The 20,920-nt window shown below is 44.8% G+C and overlaps 3 protein-coding genes across 3 annotated transcripts; 1 reads left to right on the forward strand and 2 right to left on the reverse strand.

The window, feature by feature from the left end:
* Nucleotides 1–4,076: 4,076 nt before the first annotated feature.
* Nucleotides 4,077–8,738, reverse strand: cd164l2 (CD164 sialomucin-like 2). Its single transcript, XM_020050065.2, has 6 exons — nt 6,964–8,738; nt 6,517–6,603; nt 6,232–6,309; nt 5,562–5,603; nt 4,540–4,687; nt 4,077–4,268 (listed from the first exon to the last, which is right to left on the reverse strand). The coding sequence occupies exons 1-6, from the start codon at nt 7,049–7,051 to the stop codon at nt 4,253–4,255; spliced, it is 459 nt and encodes a 152-aa protein (XP_019905624.2). The 5' UTR covers nt 7,052–8,738; the 3' UTR covers nt 4,077–4,252.
* A 229-nt stretch (nt 8,739–8,967) lies between these two features.
* Nucleotides 8,968–12,739, forward strand: gpr186 (G protein-coupled receptor 186). Its single transcript, XM_010873255.3, has 2 exons — nt 8,968–9,583; nt 10,681–12,739. The coding sequence occupies exon 2, from the start codon at nt 10,699–10,701 to the stop codon at nt 11,692–11,694; it is 996 nt and encodes a 331-aa protein (XP_010871557.1). The 5' UTR covers nt 8,968–9,583; nt 10,681–10,698; the 3' UTR covers nt 11,695–12,739.
* Nucleotides 12,740–12,822: 83 nt separating this feature from the next.
* Nucleotides 12,823–18,596, reverse strand: wasf2 (WASP family member 2). The gene is made up of 9 exons (XM_029122910.1): nt 18,454–18,596; nt 16,626–16,789; nt 16,155–16,289; nt 15,781–15,934; nt 15,472–15,589; nt 15,190–15,311; nt 14,863–15,024; nt 14,223–14,731; nt 12,823–14,109 (listed from the first exon to the last, which is right to left on the reverse strand). The coding sequence occupies exons 2-9, from the start codon at nt 16,756–16,758 to the stop codon at nt 13,952–13,954; spliced, it is 1,491 nt and encodes a 496-aa protein (XP_028978743.1). The 5' UTR covers nt 16,759–16,789; nt 18,454–18,596; the 3' UTR covers nt 12,823–13,951.
* Between the last annotated feature and the right edge of the window lie 2,324 nt (nt 18,597–20,920).

Raw genomic sequence — 20,920 nt, forward strand, 5'->3', positions numbered from 1 at the left:
TTATGCAAATGATTTTACACATCTTTCGCTCTCAACACGAGGATTCAGCAGCAGCTAATTTATTATAACATACCAGATTATGTTATATCAGATAGTAGGTATAGGATTGATTCACACTGTGTGCGATTTGGAATGTGAGCTGCAGTTGATTTGTTTAGCACCATTTGCATAAACAAACTTTGTCTCCAGGTAATGGCCACAAAATTCAAGAACTCTATTTATTATAATGTAATAAGCGGCCTCGGGTGGTTCAGTGGCCTACGCATGTAAAGCCGACCTAAACACGTTGATTGTAACGTACGTGTTGACAATGAACGGACGGGTTCGCATTCATATATGATCGGCTTTGTATTTGGGGAAACAAAACTGAGGGGCCACGACTTTCTACCTGAGGATTGCCCCTTTTGCTCTTTAAGAAACAATTCTCTTCCCTATCGTTCCCCACAGTCCTTTCCAAAAAAGTGTATGCAATGCCAGAGAAATAAAAAAGTCTTAATAAAGGCGTAATAAATACATTCAGTGTTTACTAGACTGAGAGGGAAAGGTTAAGATGGAAGTAAAGAGAAAGCTGAACCTTGTGTTGTTCTGTGTGGGGTGTGCCAGTGTGTGTGCGTGTGTGTTGGTTAAAGAAATAAATAGAGTTTTATTTGATAGGTGTTAGAGTATATGCTTTACAGATATATGGCCATAATGACTAGGTGGGGTACTTTATAGTAGCTGTCCACACCTTCTAAACACACATTAACATAAGCCAACACAACCTGAAACACAAAGACAGACGGATGCTCGCACACAGTGCTGCCTGAACCGCTACACCAGCCTACTACCACATCTTCACAGTGTGTGTACTATTCTGTGTGGTAAAGATAGAAAGCGTTCTTGTAAATGAGAGAGTCTGTGTTTGTGTGTTTCCATATGAGGAAACTCCAGCACTAAGCCTTGTGCATGTGTGTGTGTGTGTGTGTGTGAGACAGAAAGAGTCCTGCTTTCAGTCCTTTGTTCGTGGTTCTGGACAGCAGCCAGGTTGTTTGTGTTCAGTTCACTGAGTTGGTGGGTTCTGGATGAACAACCCCAACCCTCCAGCCAACTAAATTCCAAACCTAAACGGGATGAAGTGTTTTGAAAACCAGAGGTCCCAACTAGACCCACTAGGTGTAGCATGTTTTTCTACACTTTGTCCAATTTAACACAACTCGAGTCTTCGTATGGACTCGACCCCTGGTTTCATGACGTTATTATGTTCAGAAATGTTCATTTAAATAAAATAGAGCCTTACTGAAGAAAAGAAAAAAACAGCCCGTGAAAAACACGTGAGGTTTTGGGTTGTGGATTCAAACTACGCTGCAGGTTGGTCACTCCTCTTTAAATGCATCACTCATTGCCCCCAACCAAAACTTGCCACTCACACCAAACCAGATCTCACCAGACCTCCACGTCTGTTCAAGAACATGCAAAAACATTTTGGTGAATGGCTGTTCAGTACAAACCATTCCACAATCAAACGCCTGTTTTTAAGAAAACTGTTTCCTAGTGTACTAATAGCTGAACACTAATTCCTAGTGTACTAATAACTGAACACTAATTCCTAGTGTACTAATAACTTAACACTGTTTCCTAGTGTACTAATAACTGAACACTGTTTCCTAGTGTACTAATAGCTGAACACTAATTCCTAGTGTACTAATAACTGAACACTAATTCCTAGTGTACTAATAACTTAAAACTGTTTCCTAGTGTACTAATAACTGAACACTGTTTCCTAGTGTACTAATAGCTGAACACTGTTTCCTAGTGTACTAATAGCTGAACACTGTTTCCTAGTGTACTAATAGCTTAACACTGTTTCCTAGTGTACTAATAACTGAACACTGTTTCCTAGTGTACTAATAGCTGAACACTGTTTCCTAGTGTACTAATAGCTTAACACTGTTTCCTAGTGTACTAATAACTGAACACTGTTTCCTAGTGTACTAATAGCTGAACACTGTTTCCTAGTGTACTAATAGCTGAACACTGATTCCTAGTGTACTAATAGCTTAACACTGTTTCCTAGTGTACTAATAACTGAACACTGTTTCCTAGTGTACTAATAACTGAACACTGTTTCCTTGTGTACTAATAGCTGAACACTGTTTCCTAGTGTACTAATAGCTTAACACTGTTTCCTAGTGTACTAATAACTGAACACTGTTTCCTAGTGTACTAACAGCAGAACACTGTTTCCTAGTGTACTAATAGCTTAACACTGTTTCCTAGTGTACTAATAGCTGAACACTGTTTCCTAGTGTACTAATAGCTTAACACTGTTTCCTAGTGTACTAATAACTGAACACTGTTTCCTAGTGTACTAATAACTGAACGCTGTTTCCTAGTGTACTAATAGCTGAACACTGTTTCCTAGTGTACTAATAACTGAACACTGTTTCCTAGTGTACTAATAGCTGAACACTGTTTCCTAGTGTACTAATAGCTGAACACTGTGTCCCAGTGCTCTAATATCTAAATAGTCCATTTCTTAGTGGTCTGATAGTACATTTTCCTCCACTCCCTCTACTGTCCTTATGCTGTGGAACCAGTCACACCCAGCTCACTGTCACTTCCTGTTATTACCATCCAAGCACAAACAAACCTCAGCTTTAACCTGGTCACTCTCTCATGCTGTCTGTCTCTCTCTGTCTGTCTGTCTCTCATGCTGTCTGTCTCTCATGCTGTCTGTCTCTCTCTGTCTGTCTGTCTCTCATGCTGTCTGTCTCTCTCTGTCTGTCTGTCTCTCATGCTGTCTTTCTCTCTCTGTTTGTCTGTCTGTCTGTCTGTCTCCCATGCTGTCTCTCTCTCTCTGTCTGTCTGTCTCTCTCTGTCTGTCTGTCTGTCCCTCTCTGTCTGTCGGTTTCTGTCTCACTCATACATAATCTACCGTCCCTCAGTAGTCACAAGGCCTTTCCCACTGGCGAGCCACGGTCTCTCACTCTCCATTATCCTCTCTGTCCCCCTCTACTTCTTGTCCTCTTCTCTCCGTCATCTCTCTCCCTCTCTCTTAATTTCTCTAGCTCTCGTGCTCACAGTAACATAAACACGTCTTTATCAATATCTTTATTTTCCTAAACAACACATTAGCACAGATCAGACCCTTCTCTGCTGGAAGTAACTCAAACCAAACCAGTTGAACAGCCTAACAAACATGTTCAAACACAATTCAAAATCACACCACAGCAACTCTGTAAGACAATTATTTAGTGAAATGTATTGTAAATCAGAAGGCACTGAGGTATAATGGAACTTAAAAAGCCCACTGGAAATATTGAACTTTTTAGATCCTCCAAGCAACACAAATCAGACAATGAAACAAAAAAGATACACTAGGAAAAGGCCAGCTGCTAGGAAAAACACACACACAAACAAGCACACAAACAGTAGTTGCACAATATAATAAAGGTTTAGTCAAACCAAAAAAACAACAGGTTCACATCTGACAAATAAAAACAAGTATATCACACAGTAGGTAATAACACACACGCACTCACTAGAGTACAACACACACATACATACACACACACACAAACACTAGGGTATAACACACACACACACACACACACTAGAGAATAACACACACATCCACACACACCCACCAGAGTATAACACACACAAACACTAGGGTATAACACACACGCACACACTAGAGAATAACACACACATCCACACGCACTCACTAGAGTACAACACACACATACATACACACACACACAAACACTAGGGTATAACACACACACACACACACTAGAGAATAACACACACATCCACACACACCCACCAGAGTATAACACACACAAACACTAGGGTATAACACACACGCACACACTAGAGAATAACACACACATCCACACGCACTCACTAGAGTACAACACACACATATATACACACACACACACACACAAACACTAGGGTATAACACACACACACACACACACACTAGAGAATAACAGACATCCACACACACCCACCAGAGTACAACACACACATATATACACACACAATACATACACACACACAAACACTAGGGTATAACACGCACACACACACACACACACTAGAAAATAACACCCCCATCCACACACACCCACCAGAGTACGACACACACACAGACACAGACATTAAATTATTCTGGATTGACGTCAACCAAAGCATGGTAACGCCATGATGAGTCACATCTCTCCTTCATCCCTCCCTTGTGTCCTCCTGTACTCCTGTCTCCCCTCTAGGCTGGCTGCTCTCTGTGTAGGAGATTTACAGAGAGACACGACAGTTCAGCCCATTATTCAATTACTTCAGACCACTAGACGTCACTGTGGAGCAAAACACAGACACACACAGACACACACTTTTCCTTCCTCACTCTGTCCCTCTCTCACACACACACGCACACATACAATCTCCCTTTCTCTTTCTCTCACACCCACACACACACACACACACGCACACGCACACACACACACACCCACACACTCATACCCTCTCTGACACACACACCTCCCCTTCCCTCACATTGGATCGTAGGATTCGTCTTTCTTCAGGAAGCGCATGGCGAAGAATCCTCCTGCCTGGACACACAGCACAAGAATGATTCCTCCAATGAAACTGGACAGGTCGAAGCTGGCCTGGGAAAACTCGGACGACTCCGGGGGTGCACCGTCTGACGCGGGAAGGAGATATTGTGAGGAGGGGGAGGAGAGAGAGAGAGGCAAAAAAAGTATGGGAGAGGGATAAGGGGGGAGAGAGATAAGGGGTGAGAGAGAAAGGGGGGAGAAAGAGAGAGTGATGAGTACTAATACTGAGAATAAAATTTTACCTCGTCACAGCTGAGTGTACTTGCAAGTGAACTTTCCCAAGTCATGTAGAGTGATGATCAGACTCAGATAACTCACAATGCAGTTCACTAGTTAGTCAGAGTGATTACAATTTGCATTGAATTGTGGGTGATATCAACCTTCAAATGAGCAAAGTTGTTTCCTTTTCCCCTCAAGCAAACCAAGGGCTGAGTGCGCAGATTTTTTAATTGGATAAGATGGAAATCTAAACGTATTCAGTTTGGATGAGGATTCCCTTGAAGGAAAGTTGCTTGTACTTAAAGGCTGTCTACTTAGGAGTCCCATTTACCCTCTGCCACATAATGATCTCTAACCCAACTCAGTCTCCAACCTCTGCCACATAATGATCTCTAACCCAACTCAGTCTCCAACCTCTGCCACATAATGATCTCTAACCCAACTCAGTCTCCTCCCTCTGCCACATAATGATCTCTAACCCAACTCAGTCTCCAACCTCTGCCACATAATGATCTCTAACCCAACTCAGTCTCCAACCTCTGCCACATAATGATCTCTCACTCACCTGAATTCCCTTCCACCTCTGCCACATAATGATCTCTCACTCACCTGAGTACCCTTCCACCTCTGCCACATAATGATCTCTCACTCACCTGAATTCCCTTCCACCTCTGCCACATAATGATCTCTCACTCACCTGAATTCCCTTCCACCTCTGCCACATAATGATCTCTCACTCACCTGAATTCCCTTGCCCCTCTGCCACAATAATGATCTCTATAGCTGAAATTACATAAGGAAATGTCATCAATGTTAGTGGAATCTAGTATCAAACAATTGTCACTCGCAATATAATTTTTTTAGGAGCGTGAGTGTATGTAGGTGTGTGTGTGTGTTTGTGTGTGTAATGCAGTTACACATCTTGTGTTGCCCCTGTTGTGATGTTGCAGGTCACAAAATTACTAGGAATATTTCTAGACATTACTATTTTTTCTATACAAAATGACTAATATTACATGACTAACATTTCTAGACAACTATTTGATCCCACTAGCCATCCAGGTGTGTAACCATCAGTAAACATCTAAACTCACTATACTGTAAAAGGAAGTTGAGGGTGTTTTCTCCAGTGTACCGAGTACACCTGCTGTTATAATTCCTGTGGAGGCCACAGGGAGGTGCTCAGCATTGAAGCTGATTGGTCGGGACGCCAATAAAACTTATAAGCATGATTAGACACCTAAACCCTTAACATTGTGCGTTATTAAATCAAACTGCCAATACAGAAAATGTGACAACATTTCAAGTCCTCTTTTAATCAAAAATGTGGGTTCCAATTAAATATGTAATGTGAGTATATGTGTATCTGTGTGTGTGTGTGTGTAAACATATATGTGTGTGTGTTACTCACCTGTGCACATGGCTGGGTCATTGGTTGCGTTACAGTTCTGATTATCAACCTGATCAGACACACATCCAGTATCATTACCTATGAGAGAGACAGAAATGGGTGAAGGCATGTGTGGTGCGTGTCTCTGTTTGTGGGTGTGTGTGTGTGTGTGTGTGTGCGTAAGTCAGATCCTGACACACTGAATAATTTAATCATCTGGTAAAGACCTAGAGGGTTCCATTACTTGAAGCCAGTGAGCTAATTTATATTAAATGTGTGTCAGTGTGTGTGTGTGTGTGTTCTCACCGTTCCCACAAACCCTCCAGACACAGCCAGTCAAGTTGAGGGTGGAGTCTCCAACACACAGGTCACATGACTCAGCCTGAGAGCAGTCTATTGGAGGAGACAGCTGTCAGTCAATCAGCAAGACCCTCTCACATCTGCCTCCCTCATAAACAACAAAGATCCATTCAAGAACACCTGAACTACTGGCATAGAAACATTGTGAAAAAGGTCAAAATCCAAAAAAACTAACAAAAGTAGATAGTGGGGACACAAAAATAATTAAAATGCAAGAACCATTCCACTGATTCATTCCCTAGCCATCTGTGAGTGTCACAAAGAGCAGGGAAGGAAGCAAGAGAAAGAGGAAACAACACTCTAAAAGGATGTGTAGTCAAATATAACAGATGGGTCAAAGGTGAGAGTCAGGAGGTCTGAAGGGTGACAGATCGAACATGCCCACACACTTACCTGAAGAGTCCGATTGACAGTGAGACGTGGTCGCCACTGCGAGGACTAACAACACTGCAGAAAGGGCCTTTAGCTGTAACCCCCGCATCCTGACCTCTACAGACCACGGAAGTTTAAACCAGCTCAGACCAGTGCAGACCAGTGCAAACCAGGCTACTCAGAGAGGTGAAAGGCAGCTTCCGTTCGCAGGTGGCTCCTGAATATCAACAGGGATATGAGGTTTCCACGGTTCTAAACTTTTCTGCAAGGTTCAAAAAGGTTTTAAACTTTTTCTAAATGTTGCTTTTTGTAGATTGCTTCTCTCAAAGAGGCCTCAAACTCAACAAAAAATAGATGGGTGTTTGGCTTTGAGAAAGAGAAGACAGAGGACAGAGGAGTCGTCTGCATTTGGGACAGAGAGAAACAGGAACAGGGTAACATGAGCCACAGTCTATCTGGTTACCTAGCAACCACCCTCCGCTTCACCCCCACCCTGAAATACACACCATGGAGACACACATACACACACATGCAAACATTTAGTTGACTTACAGTATGCGTCGTAAATTCCTGTCTGTACATTGCTACAATGGTTTATTCTTTATGCATTTTTTAGATATTGATTGGCACCTATTATCCACTCCCCCACACACACATGCACACACACACGCCCTCAAATAAAGAACCTTCTCTCCATCCTCTCACACATTCTTACACAAACCACATTGGTTTGGGCTGCAGATTCAGATGTGTGTGTGTGTGTGTGTGTGTGTGTGTGCGTGTCTGTGTATACTGGGGGAGGGGCAGTGTCTGTTAGATAACGGAGGCAATTCCGCAGTCATAGCAGTTCGAGGTTGAGCTTACTCATAAATGCCACCTCAGGCAGACAGCCAGTAATGGCCAGATCGAAGCCTGTTAGCTCTATAGCTTCCAATTGCATAAACAAAATGTTTTGTCTATAAACCTATTTAGGGTTAGGTGTGCAAATTAGTATAACAGATGCGAACCACATTCACTTGGTTAGTAGTGTCGGTTATTAACCTGTCTGAAACCTGAATAATTGCACAGGCTGCTCAATTTCCTGCCAAGGCCTTAGCTCAGGGGGTTACTGTACTGCAACAAAGTATACAATTAGCTTTTGTTTTCTCAAAATAAATCAATGAACAACGAGGGTGACATTAATAAGGCATCGTTTTACGGGTTTGAATATGTGATTCTCTTCCTTCTCCTCGCTCTCAGTTATCCCGGCTAATGTGTAAATGACGTAATGGCAGACAATATCGCTTTCACCGTTAACTTTTTTTCTCCTTCCAAGAGAACCGGAAGTCAGATACCTAATATGGTTTTATGGCAACAACAGGACAAGGATCCCCTCTGCGCATTGCCCGTGCGGTGCGTAACCACGCAGGCACACGTCGCAGAAACCACTGCAGCCCACCCACAACGTTTTTTTTTTGTGGGAAAACCGAGTATCTCCTGTTACCAGGTATATGATCCATGACCGGGTTTCCCCACATAAGTCTATCCATCATCTGTCTTTCGACATAATTGATTATAGGCCTTTACATTATTAATTTCGTCCCATACAAAACACATTGTAGACCGGTATGTATATTTATGTTGCCTCTGTACGTTTTTATCAATCGACAATGCATGATTCATCGGAGGCAAACAGTGCGTAGAGCCAGTGAATCACCTTGGGTCGTGGTTACCTTGTCATTCTAAGCACTATAGATCCTCTTCTCCAATTTGTATTAAATTACGCAACTGTCAAGACATTTGTAATTGGGGAGAGACAAATGTAAAGTATCTAAATGTAAATTTCATATAATTTATACAGTACTGTGCAAAAGTCTTAGACACCTGAAAGTCGAATTAAGGGTATTTAACTGGGTAGTAAGTGTTGTAATAATAAATACATATATAATATAAAAAATATATGAGTATATACTTTTTACAAATAAACACTTACTATCCAAATCAATGATTTTAGTTCGACTTTCAGGTGCCTAAGACCTTTGCACAGTACTGTATATAAACAGTCAAATCAATTAATTATTCAAGGACATCGTTGCAGACAGCTGCGTTTCAGCACCTTGGACAGTTCCCCAAGGCAAAGTCATCGCGCTCCCCCTCTCCCTCATCCATTCAGGCTTATCAGGAGCTCTACTGCGTTGTGTGTACGTGTAGGTCGGCAGCAGTGTACCAGACATTATTTACGCGAAAAGTTGCGCGCGAGGCAAGCCGCAGTGGGAGGGGCGGGAAGCTGCCGCATTTTTCTGAATGAAATTACTCTACAGGACCCCCCCATCCCACCCCCACAACCCGTCTTTTCCCGCACCTCATTGGCTGAACCCACCAACACTGACGTCATTAAGATCTTTTCCTTAGTGAAGGACCCTGCGTGTATCAGCTACATCTAGTCATTCCCACCACCGGAGAAACGGAGAACGAGGAGGACGCGTTATTCATCTGATAGGGAAAAACACGGCTTATTGAAGTATTTCCGACCACGGGCCATCGGTATACCAATATTACAAAATACAAGGTGGAGACAGAAGACATCTTAGCATCTCCAGTCTCCTGCATTCTCTGTGAACAAAGACAATTAGGACAGTCGTGATCACGGTCTCGTTAGAAGGTAAGATCTTACTTTTACAATGAAGTCAGTAGTATCTGTCTGTGTCTGTCCGTCTGCTTGCGGGAGAGATTAATATGTAATGTGAACCTTAAGTAAACCTCATAGGACATCAAATACAGAGACTGTGGATGTGTAGTTCCTAGCTCCTGGAATTCGGTTACACAATTTTCTGCGCAGGGCTATAGCAGATGAGTGGAGAGGAGACCCCTTCAAGCCTATTTCCAACCCTGAAATGTTAAATTTTCACCCCCAAGTCCCTGGAGTGGGCACCCATTCACTAACCCTTGTGGATTTAAAATAATTGGATGGATGTAAATATTGTCTAGACAGGGAGGTTTCACACTTTAAAAATCCATGAAGGGAGTAAACGAGTGAGGAATGAGCTGAGTGTTTCCCCAGAAAGAGAAGCTTGAGTAGAACCAGTGACTGTTGTTCAAGTGGTAACTGCCTCCAGTGTCATAAAGGCACAGACCGCCAGATGCCAAAGTTGCCAAAGACTTGAGAGAACGTCAGTGTAGACTACCAAGACACAGGAGAGAACGTCACTGTAGACTACCAAGACACAGGAGAGAACGTCAGTGTAGACTACCAAGACACAGGAGAGAACGTCACTGTAGACTACCAAGACACAGGAGAGAACGTCACTGTAGACTACCAAGACACAGGAGAGAACGTCAGTGTAGACTACCAAGACACAGGAGAGAACGTCACTGTAGACTACCAAGACACAGGAGAGAACGTCACTGTAGACTACCAAGACACAGGAGAGAACGTCACTGTAGACTACCAAGACACAGGAGAGAACGTCACTGTAGACTACCAAGACACAGGAGAGAACGTCACTGTAGACTACCAAGACACAGGAGAGAACGTCACTGTAGACTACCAAGACACAGGAGAGAACGTCACTGTAGACTACCAAGACACAGGAGAGAACGTCACTGTAGACTACCAAGACACAGGAGATGAGATTGGTGGCTGTCTGCTGCAGTTATGTAACACTAAGAAACCACATGCAAGAACAGGAGAGAGGGACCTGCTTCTACAAGGAAAGTGACACTGTGGATTGACAATTCTGTGTTCTCTCTCTCTCTCAGGCGTTGTGTGTTTGCCCCATGATGACCCAGAATGTCTCTGACCTCTGGTTTGAGGAGTCTTCCGGTTCAGGAATGTCTTCATCCCATTCCCTGCTGGACCAATCAGATCCCACAGCAGTGCCTGAGGCCTCTCCTGTCAGCCTATGGGGAGTGTTACTGTGTGTCTCCGGAACTCTAATTGTGTCTGAAAACACCATCGTAGTAGCTGCCATCTTGGCCACGCCTTCTCTTCGCGCTCCTGTCTTCCTTCTACTGGCCAGCCTGGCATTGGCCGATCTGCTGGCGGGTGTGGCCTTGATCCTCCACTTCCTCTTCCTGTTCTGTTTAGAGCCTAATGATTGGTCGGAACTGATGACGTCAGGGTTGCTGGCAACATCGCTGACTGCCTCCCTCCTCAGCCTGATGGGCGTGGCCCTGGACCGTTACCTGTCGCTAAGCCATGCCCTCACCTACGGTTCCCGTCACTCACGCCGCTGCACGGCTGGTCTCCTGGTACTCGTCTGGCTTGGGTCGTTTCTGATTGGCTCTGGGCCCATGCTGGGCTGGCACTGCCTCGATGACCTCACATCCTGTTCAGTGGCACGACCTCTGACCCGGACGTACCTCTCACTGCTCTGCGGCGGCTTCCTGCTGGTTGTCATGGTAACGCTGCAGCTGTACACCGGGATCTGCCGTGTCGCCAGGCGGCATGCGCACGCCATCGCCACACAGAGACACTTCCTGCCCGATGACCAATCGTACGCCAGCAAGCACGGGAGCCGCGGGAAGGGAATCTCTCGGCTGCTGTTGGTTCTTGGAGTGTTTGTCAGCTGCTGGATGCCATTCGCCCTCTACGGTTTATTGGGCGATGCGTCCGGCTCGCCCCTGTACACCTATGCTACGCTAGTGCCGGCAGCGGGGAACTCCATGCTCAACCCTCTGCTGTACAGCCTGAGGAACAGAGACATACGGAAGGTGCTTCTGCACGCCTGCTGTCCACACAGACACTATGCCCACAGGCCTGTCGATGTGTAGGACACACACACACACACACGCAGCTACACAGACTGCCATATAGAAGAAACACATAAGAGTAGCACGTCGTCGTCATCTTCATCACCTGCACTTCAGATAAGAAGCAATCAGAATGTACTGTTCCAGAAGGCAGACATTTTGGAATCAGACAAAATAAGCTCTGTCATTGGCTGAGAGACCTGACGTACTGTATCATCTCAACACGTGCCTCATCCTCAAATAATAAGCAGACCATTCACTCTGATGCAATCACAAGGTAATTCATCTGGATCCAAACTACATGCTTTAAGAGCACAGGGACTGTAATATAATAAGCTCTAGGATGCTCTGGTGGGATTACACTATGCTGCGATGTCTGTGATCCAAAGGCCAAAATGCAGAATAACTTGAATCCTGAACTCTTATAAATGTTTTGCACAAATATTGTAAGGCACTTTGACTATCTCTGAAAAGGTTTCATTTTGCACAATGTTGTTTTTTTATAAAATGTACGAATGTTGTCTTTTTCTACTTCGAAATAAAAAGAAATTTATTTGGTATACAAGTGAAATGGTTTCTCCCTCTATGTACTCGCAATTCACTAATTCACATATCCTTGGCCTGATTTAACAGGCCAAGGATATTGGCCACTCAATTCAGACCAAGTACTTCAAAAATCACACATTCAGGCCATGTCAGTCAGTTCTGCCAGGCGATGAGCTCCTCCACCAGGCCATGGGCTCCTCCACCAGGCCGTGGGCCTCCCTCATCTGTCCTCTCTAGTTCACCAGTTCCTGGGTCTCCCCCCTATTTTGATATCTGGGTTTCCCTCCTCTCTCCTCCGCCAGTCACCGGGTTTCCATCATCTCTCCTATCCCAGTCTCTGGGTCTTACGCTCTTCCGTGTCCAATCCAACTCCACTTTATTCTTTTTATATATTCAGGAGAATCTGGTAACACTGGTTTTTAGCAACAGTAAAGCATGTGGACCAGTGGAAGAAAACTAGCCAAGAACAACCATGCACACCCCAAGGAATCTCAATACTTGTGGAGAAAATTATTCCCATTGAAAAGGCTATTTTCCCTAAGCCGAAACCCATTAATGGAATCCTAACCCTAAACGTAACCCCTCGTAAATCCCAAACAGCAGTGTTGTTCATTATATCTTTATTATTGTAATAGTCATCCTTGATAAAGTTGAGACAGGACAAGCAGAAACAGGCAGATGGATAGCAACATGCTCAAGTCTGCTTGTGGCTTTACACTTTGGCTTTAATAACAAACAGAAGGCACTTAGAAGTGGATCAAGTTTTTCTAGGAGACAGATTTAACATTGGTACTCAATCATCCAATGCGTTGGTGATGTTGGAACGCAACCCAGACCTAGCATTAGATCAGAGGTTCTCAAACCTCTCCTCGGGAACCAGCAGACATTCCATGTTTTTGAATCTCATGAGCCAGTAGACCTGATTTTAGCTGTGAACTAATTCACTCCTTTGATTATGTGAATCTGATTAGATCGTTCAGGGCTACAGCTAAAGTATGAGACATCTGCTGGTCCCTGAGGACCGGTTTGAGAAGCACCGTCTCAGATCACTGTTGCTGGACAAATTCATCCGTCACACACAGAAACATAAAAAGCAAAGGCATTATGGAGCGGCTGGGCTAAGGCAAGAAACTGGTCCCTGATTGGGCAGGGCATGTTTTGAGTGACAGGGGGCGTGGTGGTATTGCGCCAGGGCCATCTTGGGACATTTAGATGCGGTTTGGAACACTTCCTTCCCGAAAAAGGTCCCTTCCCATTCCTAATTGCCTAAAAAGCCATTCCCATGCCAACCACACAGACAAAAACTAATAAAAAAATAAAAACATTAGGGTCTCCTCACATGTAAATTATCTTTAAGTGAAATATGATTAATAATAAATGAAAGTTTATTAATCATCCCAATGGGATGATAATGGGACTGTGTGTGTCGATATTGGTAGGTCATCTTTGGCCCTGTGTCCCTTAGAATGTTTTTGTTTTGTTATTTGGACCATTATCCACATTCAAATGTTTGGGTTCTCGTTTCTGTTCTACAAAGCATACAGGGAATGTGATTGGCTAAGATGGGAGTGGGAAACACTGAGAACGAGGCTGAGACAGCCTGAGATAGAAAGACAGACAGACATCTTTTGATCTCTACTTTTTAAGATCACTGGTTACAGCCATTACTCGCTGAGGGCACAACTCGTTCTCTCTGAGGAAGACTATGATGTAACAGCGATGAAGGGGTTTCTCACTCGGACCAGTCGTCATCGTCCAACTCAGAAGAGTCATCCTCGCTGTCACTGCATTCCACAGCAATACGGCGAGACAAAATGGCCGCCACATCATTGCCATAGTTGTCCTTCTTCTCCTGCTCTTTTTGTTCTTCCACCTTACGCAAATTAAAACCTGCAAAGGGGGGGGGGGGGGGGGGGGTTTAGCATGTGTACATGTATAATTGTATAATGGGCATGCGTGCACACGTACATGTATAATTTTGTGTGTGCACGCGTGCGACTCACCTTGCCGGATAGCAGATAGCAGGTCACTGTGTGCGTCAGGGGGGGCTTCTGAAGGAGCCTGGGTGGATTTAAGAGGAGGCGGAGCACCAATGGAGAAGGAGGGGGGAGGTGGGCCAGGGGGAGGAGGTCCACAGGGAGGAGGGGGGCCGGGGGGAGGAGGGGGAGGAGGAGGAGGAGGTGCGCCCCCACCCTGGGGGAGAGAGGGGGGAGGAGGCGGAGACAATGAGGCTTGAGAGAGAGGGGGAGGTGGGGCAGGAGGGGAGGGATAGGCAGAGTTGGTGATGGGTGGGGGAGCGGGAGGGGAAGAATCAAACCCAGAGGGGGGAGGAGGTGGGGGGACTCCGAAGCCAGTTGAGGGGGGAGGGGGAGGGGGGGCAGGGGGAGGGGACAGGTTGGGTCTGGTGCCGGTGGGAGTAGAACAGGGCATGGGAGGGGCTGGAGGGGGGTGTGTTGGGCTTAAAAGGCTGGTGCGCTTCTGGGTTGGAGCTCCGTACTGCCCGTCATGATATCTGCCAATGAGAACGCAGGGGAGTGTTTACATTCTTCCTGCTCAGTTAGCGCAAAATACGCGTTTAAAAGACTGTCTTTGCTAAATTCTAAGGGTAAATGTACTGCTCCACATTTCATCCCAACTACTTACCCCATGTCAGGCGGTGGTGGCGGCAGGAAGTCATCCTGAGTGGGATGAGGGAGAGGGGAGCCTGGATCTAAGCCGTACGACCCTGTGCTCTGGTCCAAACCATCCGGGGAGTAACACCCTTCTCCAGAACCAATACTGCCATTAAGACCCTCTAGAGATTCTCTATATACACCAAGAAACGGAGTACTTATCAGACATTAGTTCAGAGCCAATCAAAATGACAGTCCTCTTCATTTACACTCATATCTCCCTCCCCTCACTCTCCAATTCATACACTCAACCCCACCTGCTTTTGCCTCACTCAATCTAACATTCTTTCTCTCTCACCCCATGTCATTCTTTGGCACCACAAACTCCTCCCCCATTTTGCGGCGTTCCCACTCATCCTTCCTGGTCTTGATTTTCCTGGGATTTAGAGTCCGAAGATTCTGGTTGTCCTTCTTTTCCTTCTACTCAGACAGAGAAAAAAAACTGAGGATTAGAGAGGAAGAGAGAGAGATTGAGAAAGAGAGGGAGCAAGAAAAGTCAGGAATGGGCCCAATAAGATGAATACACACTACAGTCAAACTGAAGGGTGTCCTTGTGTGTGTGTATGTGTGTGTGTGTTACCCTGTGTTTGCGTTTCTCCTTCATGATGTCCTTGGTGTCCTGCAGCATCTTCTCCTTCCACAAGTCAAAGAAGTAAGAGGGGTCCGTGTAGAACTTCAGAGCATCCTTATCATCATCCCTAGTCAGGACCACAACAGGCGATAGTCACGAGTCACGACCACAACAGGCGACAGTCACGAGTCACGACCACCACAGGCGACAGTCACGACAACAACAAAGAACAGAAAAACAAGGCTGCGGGAGTGTATGGTGCGTGTTTGGAAACATGTTGGTGTATTTGTGTGTGTATTTATGTCTGTCTGTGTGTACCTGTACTGGCTCAGGTTGTTGAGTGGAGGAGGAGGATTACAGGTCAGATAGGTCTCCTGTACAGGCTGGGGTAAAGAGGGTCTGCAGAACAACTGCTGGTCCTGGATCAGATTACTATGAAACGCTTTCTTCTGGGTGATGGCCTGCAGAGAGACTGAGAGACAGTGGTAATGGTAGGAAGGAGGAGAGAGATGGAGGAGAGAGAAGAGGTGGACATGGAGAAAGTTAGGGTTGAGAGAAGGGTATAAACAGGCTGTGCCTACATGTTTTGCCCCATATAGAATTGAAAAGTTGTAGTGCTGAAGACTCACTGCAAGACAGTGTTTGTTGGGCAGGAAACCAGCTCAGACTGGCCAAGCAACAAAGAATCTTACCCTCCTCCTCTTTGGGGTCGAGCTGGGTGACTTTGACCTGAAGACGGTCCACACGCTCTCCCAGTGTGTTAACCCGGATGGCGAACGCCCCCGCCTGCACAAACAGCTCTCCAAACAAGTCCTCGGCATACTTACCTACAATGTACAATCACATTACAATACATCACATCATTTAGACCTGAGTGAATGAAGCACTGCACCAGGTAAAAATACACAGAGACAGACAGACGCGCAAGCACGCACAGAGAGACAGACACAGAGAGACAGACACAGAGAGACAGACGCCCAGGCACGCACAGAGAGACAGATACAGAGAGACAGACGCCCAGGCATGCACAGAGAGACAGACAGACACAGAGAGACAGAGAGACAGACATACACAGAGAGACAGACAGACACAGAGAGACAGACAGACACAGAGAGACAGACAGACACAGAGAGACAGACAGACACAGAGAGACAGACACGTACTGAGACTGCCCAGCTGGCGTATGATGTTGGCGAGGCTGATGTTGGTTACACACTCCAGCTCACTGCGAATGGTGTTGGGTAGCGCCTGACGGCACACATGGCGAGGCTCGATGTTCCTCGTTACCAACGGCATTTTGGGATGGGGGAGGGGCCAAGGGCCTTCCCTGGAGGGGGGGGGGGTTGTTAGTAAGACTTATGACTGCTAATTCAGTGGTTACCTGGACTGCTCATTCAAGCATAACCCACTTCCAGACATATCACATATGCTCCTACTGTTTATTCTCCATCCTGTTGCCTAGTCACCTATATGTACATAAAACCACTCCATACTCCTGCTTATCATTCATTTTTATTATTGCTTACATATGCCTTCAGTGGAAAATCTCTCCCTATATATATATAAAATTAATATATATATATAAAATTAATATATATATATATATATATATATTAATTTTTTATTCTATTTCTAATCTCTTTCTCTTACTTTTCAAACAATGCAGAGTATAAGTAAACAAAGAATAATTTCACTGTTAGTCTACACGGGTTGATTACAAAGCATGTGAGAAATAGAAATGTATTGGATTATATTGCTATTGGTCAGATAAAGAATACTAACTGGTAAAAAAAAAAAAAAAAAAAGTTTCCAGAACAGACATGTCTTTGTAATGCAGATTAAGGGTGATCTATTTGTAACCCATGCTGTTTTAGTTGTATTCTGTTGAATAAGCATCATGTGACATAAAACCACACAGAACAGAGCAGCTAAAGCAGAACCAAAACCAGGAGCAAAGTTTTATTCTGATCCTACCTCTTCATATTACAGTGGGCAGACATCTGACAGGTGTGAATACAATACTGTGTGCTGGTGTCAGAGACTCAACACAAACAAGGAAAAATTGCAAGATTCTTTGCACAGAGGAATGGAACACCTTCACTGGATGAATTTTAGCACCAGGAGATTGTAATGCACCCAGAGGCCACACGAAGCCGCTATAGGTAACAAAAACTACCATAACAACCATGCAGTGATTCTTGAAACTGTTCTAGGCGACCCCCAGACGTTTCACAATTATGTTGTAGCGCAGAACTACCTCGGCTGATTTACACATTGAAGGCTGTACATTGTATGTCTGAGGAAGGGTTTATGAACCACTGGCCAAATGGACTTCTGCATTAGGATTTTAGTGACTTTTCCAGTAAGATTTGCTTGTTCTCCAACTTGCACTATAAACTGTGTAGGACTTATATTGGGAAAAACAATTAGCAAACTGACTAGCAGGGAAATGTGCCGACGTGGTAGGTGCATTTAAACTCACAAACGCATTGATCATATTTTATAATACTTAAACCTAAATGGGTGATTTTAAGCTCGGGTGTAACGTAAAAGAACCTCATACAGGATTCCCATAACAAACAGAATTCTAAAAAGCACCAACATAATCCCAGTTCCTAGTTCCACTGGCTAAACTATGTCGCAGAGACTGAAACATTGTAACAACACCCTAAAGTTGGAGTGCCCCAGTGAGTCAACACACTTCTACACGTCAACTTCACTTTTGCACGACAGCCCACAGCAGTAATTGATTTATAAAAATAAAATGTATAATAAATAAGATCTGTTTGGAGAACTAAGTATAGAATCACACCCAGAAACCGCGTTACTGTAATCAGGGCGAGGGTAGCTGACATAAAACTTCGGTTTTCGGCCTTGTCAGTTTAACAGGAAGTAAAGTTGAAAGCGCCCCTCATTATGTCCAAAAATCGTCGGAGAAAACGATGATTATCTCCTAACGTTTTGAAAACAAAATCCAGACTGATTACTTACCGTTGAAACTAGTTATTGTAGAATCCACCAAATCAATCTCGTTGTTGCTTTATTTCTACGTTTCTTATTCCTTCAGCCAAAAAGTAAAGGTTTGCTGTAAGCGAAGAGAATCGGGAAAACAGAACACACAGAGGTTTCCGATTTGTGAACTTCTGATTGAACGAGACTTCGACATTCCAGCCGCTGATTGGTTCATTGTACTGTCAGTCTGTGTCTGAAACGAGGACATGGAAATGTTGACGTATACTACGTAACTCCACCCAGAAGGGTCGTAAACATCTGTCCGCAGTTTGCGTAGCAAGGGTGGAGATCTGGTGGACATGCGTTACGGACATTCCAGATTCTGCTCGAGCGGGTTGGAACGCGTCCCAGGAATGACTGACATTAAGACAGCGAATACAAGATTGGCGACATACAGGTTAGAATGGTAACTAGCCAGTGTCTCACCATTACTGTGACATTTTTCACGTGCTTAAAACTTTACATAGACGTCCCTCGATATAAAACCAGTCCAATGTAGCTATATAACAACGTCAAATTATTTTATTCCACATGGAGAAAAAAAAGTTTGAAAGCAACCGCCGAATAATTAACAGTGGCTTACAGTAAATGCATAGGCTACTTTTTAAGAAGCTAGGTGCAACATCCCAACAACTTAGTAGTATTAAGTACATTCTGATTAATTCATTATCTGAAAAATCGGTGCTGGAAAGAAGACAATACAACTAATAAACATAGCAAACGTTACTACAACAAGACAACACAAGGGTGAGGATGTGGATTTATTTCAGGTACTCTTTGAAAAGGTCGCATTTCAGATGACAGATCAGAATAGAATACTTTATTAGCATTCCAACCATTGCCAGGTGTGCTCAGTGCAAAACTGTTCTGGGTTGGCAGATTAGACAGGCTGATCTGTAGGCAGGGGGTGTCTGGATGGCAGGGTGAATATTGTTGTTCCTACCACCGCCTTCTGCACAGTCTGTATTTTCACCTCTGCCTAACTCAAAGGAGGTTTTAGGTGAGGGATCTGCCAAAACATTCCAAATGGCATAATGACCCCTCAGGTGAACAACTAACAATGTCTGCAGCTATAATGTAATGACCTGATCCAGTTGGGTGTGGTACTGGTAAACTGACTAATACAGTTCCTAAATCCTGTCCTGCCTCACTGAATGGATGAAGTGTCCAATCTTCACCACCAGAGGGACACACACTGCAGTGGTATATTACTGCCTGACTGCCAAGCAGACAGTGAGAGCCTCTATACTGATGTGTGTGCATATATACACACCGATCCGCCATATCATTATAACCACCTGCCTAATATTGTGTAGGTCCCCCTTTTGCTGCCAAAACAGCCCTGACCCGTCGAGGCATGGACTCCACTAGACATCTGAAGGTGTGTTGTGGTGTCTGGCACCAAGACGTTAGCACCAGATCCTTTAAGTCCTGTATGTTGTGAGGAGGGGCCTCCATGGATCGGACCTGTTTGTCCAGCACATCCCACAGATGCTCGATTGGATTGAGATCTGGGGAGTTTGGAGGCCAGGCCAACACCTTGAACTCGTTGTTGTGTTCCTCAAACCATTCCTGAACCATTTTTGTTTTGTGGCAGGGCGCATTATCCTGCTGAAAGAGGCCAATGCCATCAGGGAATACCGTTGCCATGAAAGGGTGCACATGGTCTACAACAATACTCAGGTAGGTGGTACATGTCTTAGTAACATCCACATGAATGGCAGGACCCAAGGTTTCCCAGCAGAACATTGCCCAAAGCATCACACTGCCTCCGCCGGCTTGCCTTCTTCCCATAGCGTATCCTGGTGCCATGTGTTCATCAGGTAAGCGACACACACGCACACAGCCATCCACGTGATGTAAAGGGAAACATGATTCATCAGACCAGGCCACCTTCTTCCATTGCTCCGTGGTCCGGTTCTGATGCTCACGTGCCCATTGTGGTCGCTTTCGGCAGTGGTCACAGGGGTCAGCATGGGCACCCTGACTGGTCTGCAGCTACGCAGCCCCATATACAACAAACTGTGATGCACTGTGTGTTCTAACACCTTTCTATCAGTAGCTTGTCTGTTGGATCGGACCACACGGGCCAGCCTTTGCTCCTCACATGCATCAATGAGACTTGGCCACCCATGAACCTGTCGCCAGTTCACTGCTTTTACTTCCTTGGACCACTGTTGATAGGTACTGACCACTGCAGATTGGGAACACCCCACAAGGGCTACAGTTTTGGAGATGCTCTGACCCAGTCGTCTAGCCATCACAATTTGGCCCTTGTTAAAGTTGTTCAGATCCTTACGCTTGCCCATTTTTCCTGCTTCTAACACACCAACTTTGAGGACAGAATGTTCACTTGCTGCCAAATGTATCCCACCCACTGACAGGTGCCATGATAATGAGATTATCAGTGTTATTCACTTCACTGGTCAGTGGTCATAATGTTATG

Source organism: Esox lucius, chromosome 10 (genome assembly GCF_011004845.1).
Source record: "Esox lucius isolate fEsoLuc1 chromosome 10, fEsoLuc1.pri, whole genome shotgun sequence".
In the NCBI taxonomy this organism is placed as follows: Eukaryota; Metazoa; Chordata; class Actinopteri; order Esociformes; family Esocidae; genus Esox; species Esox lucius.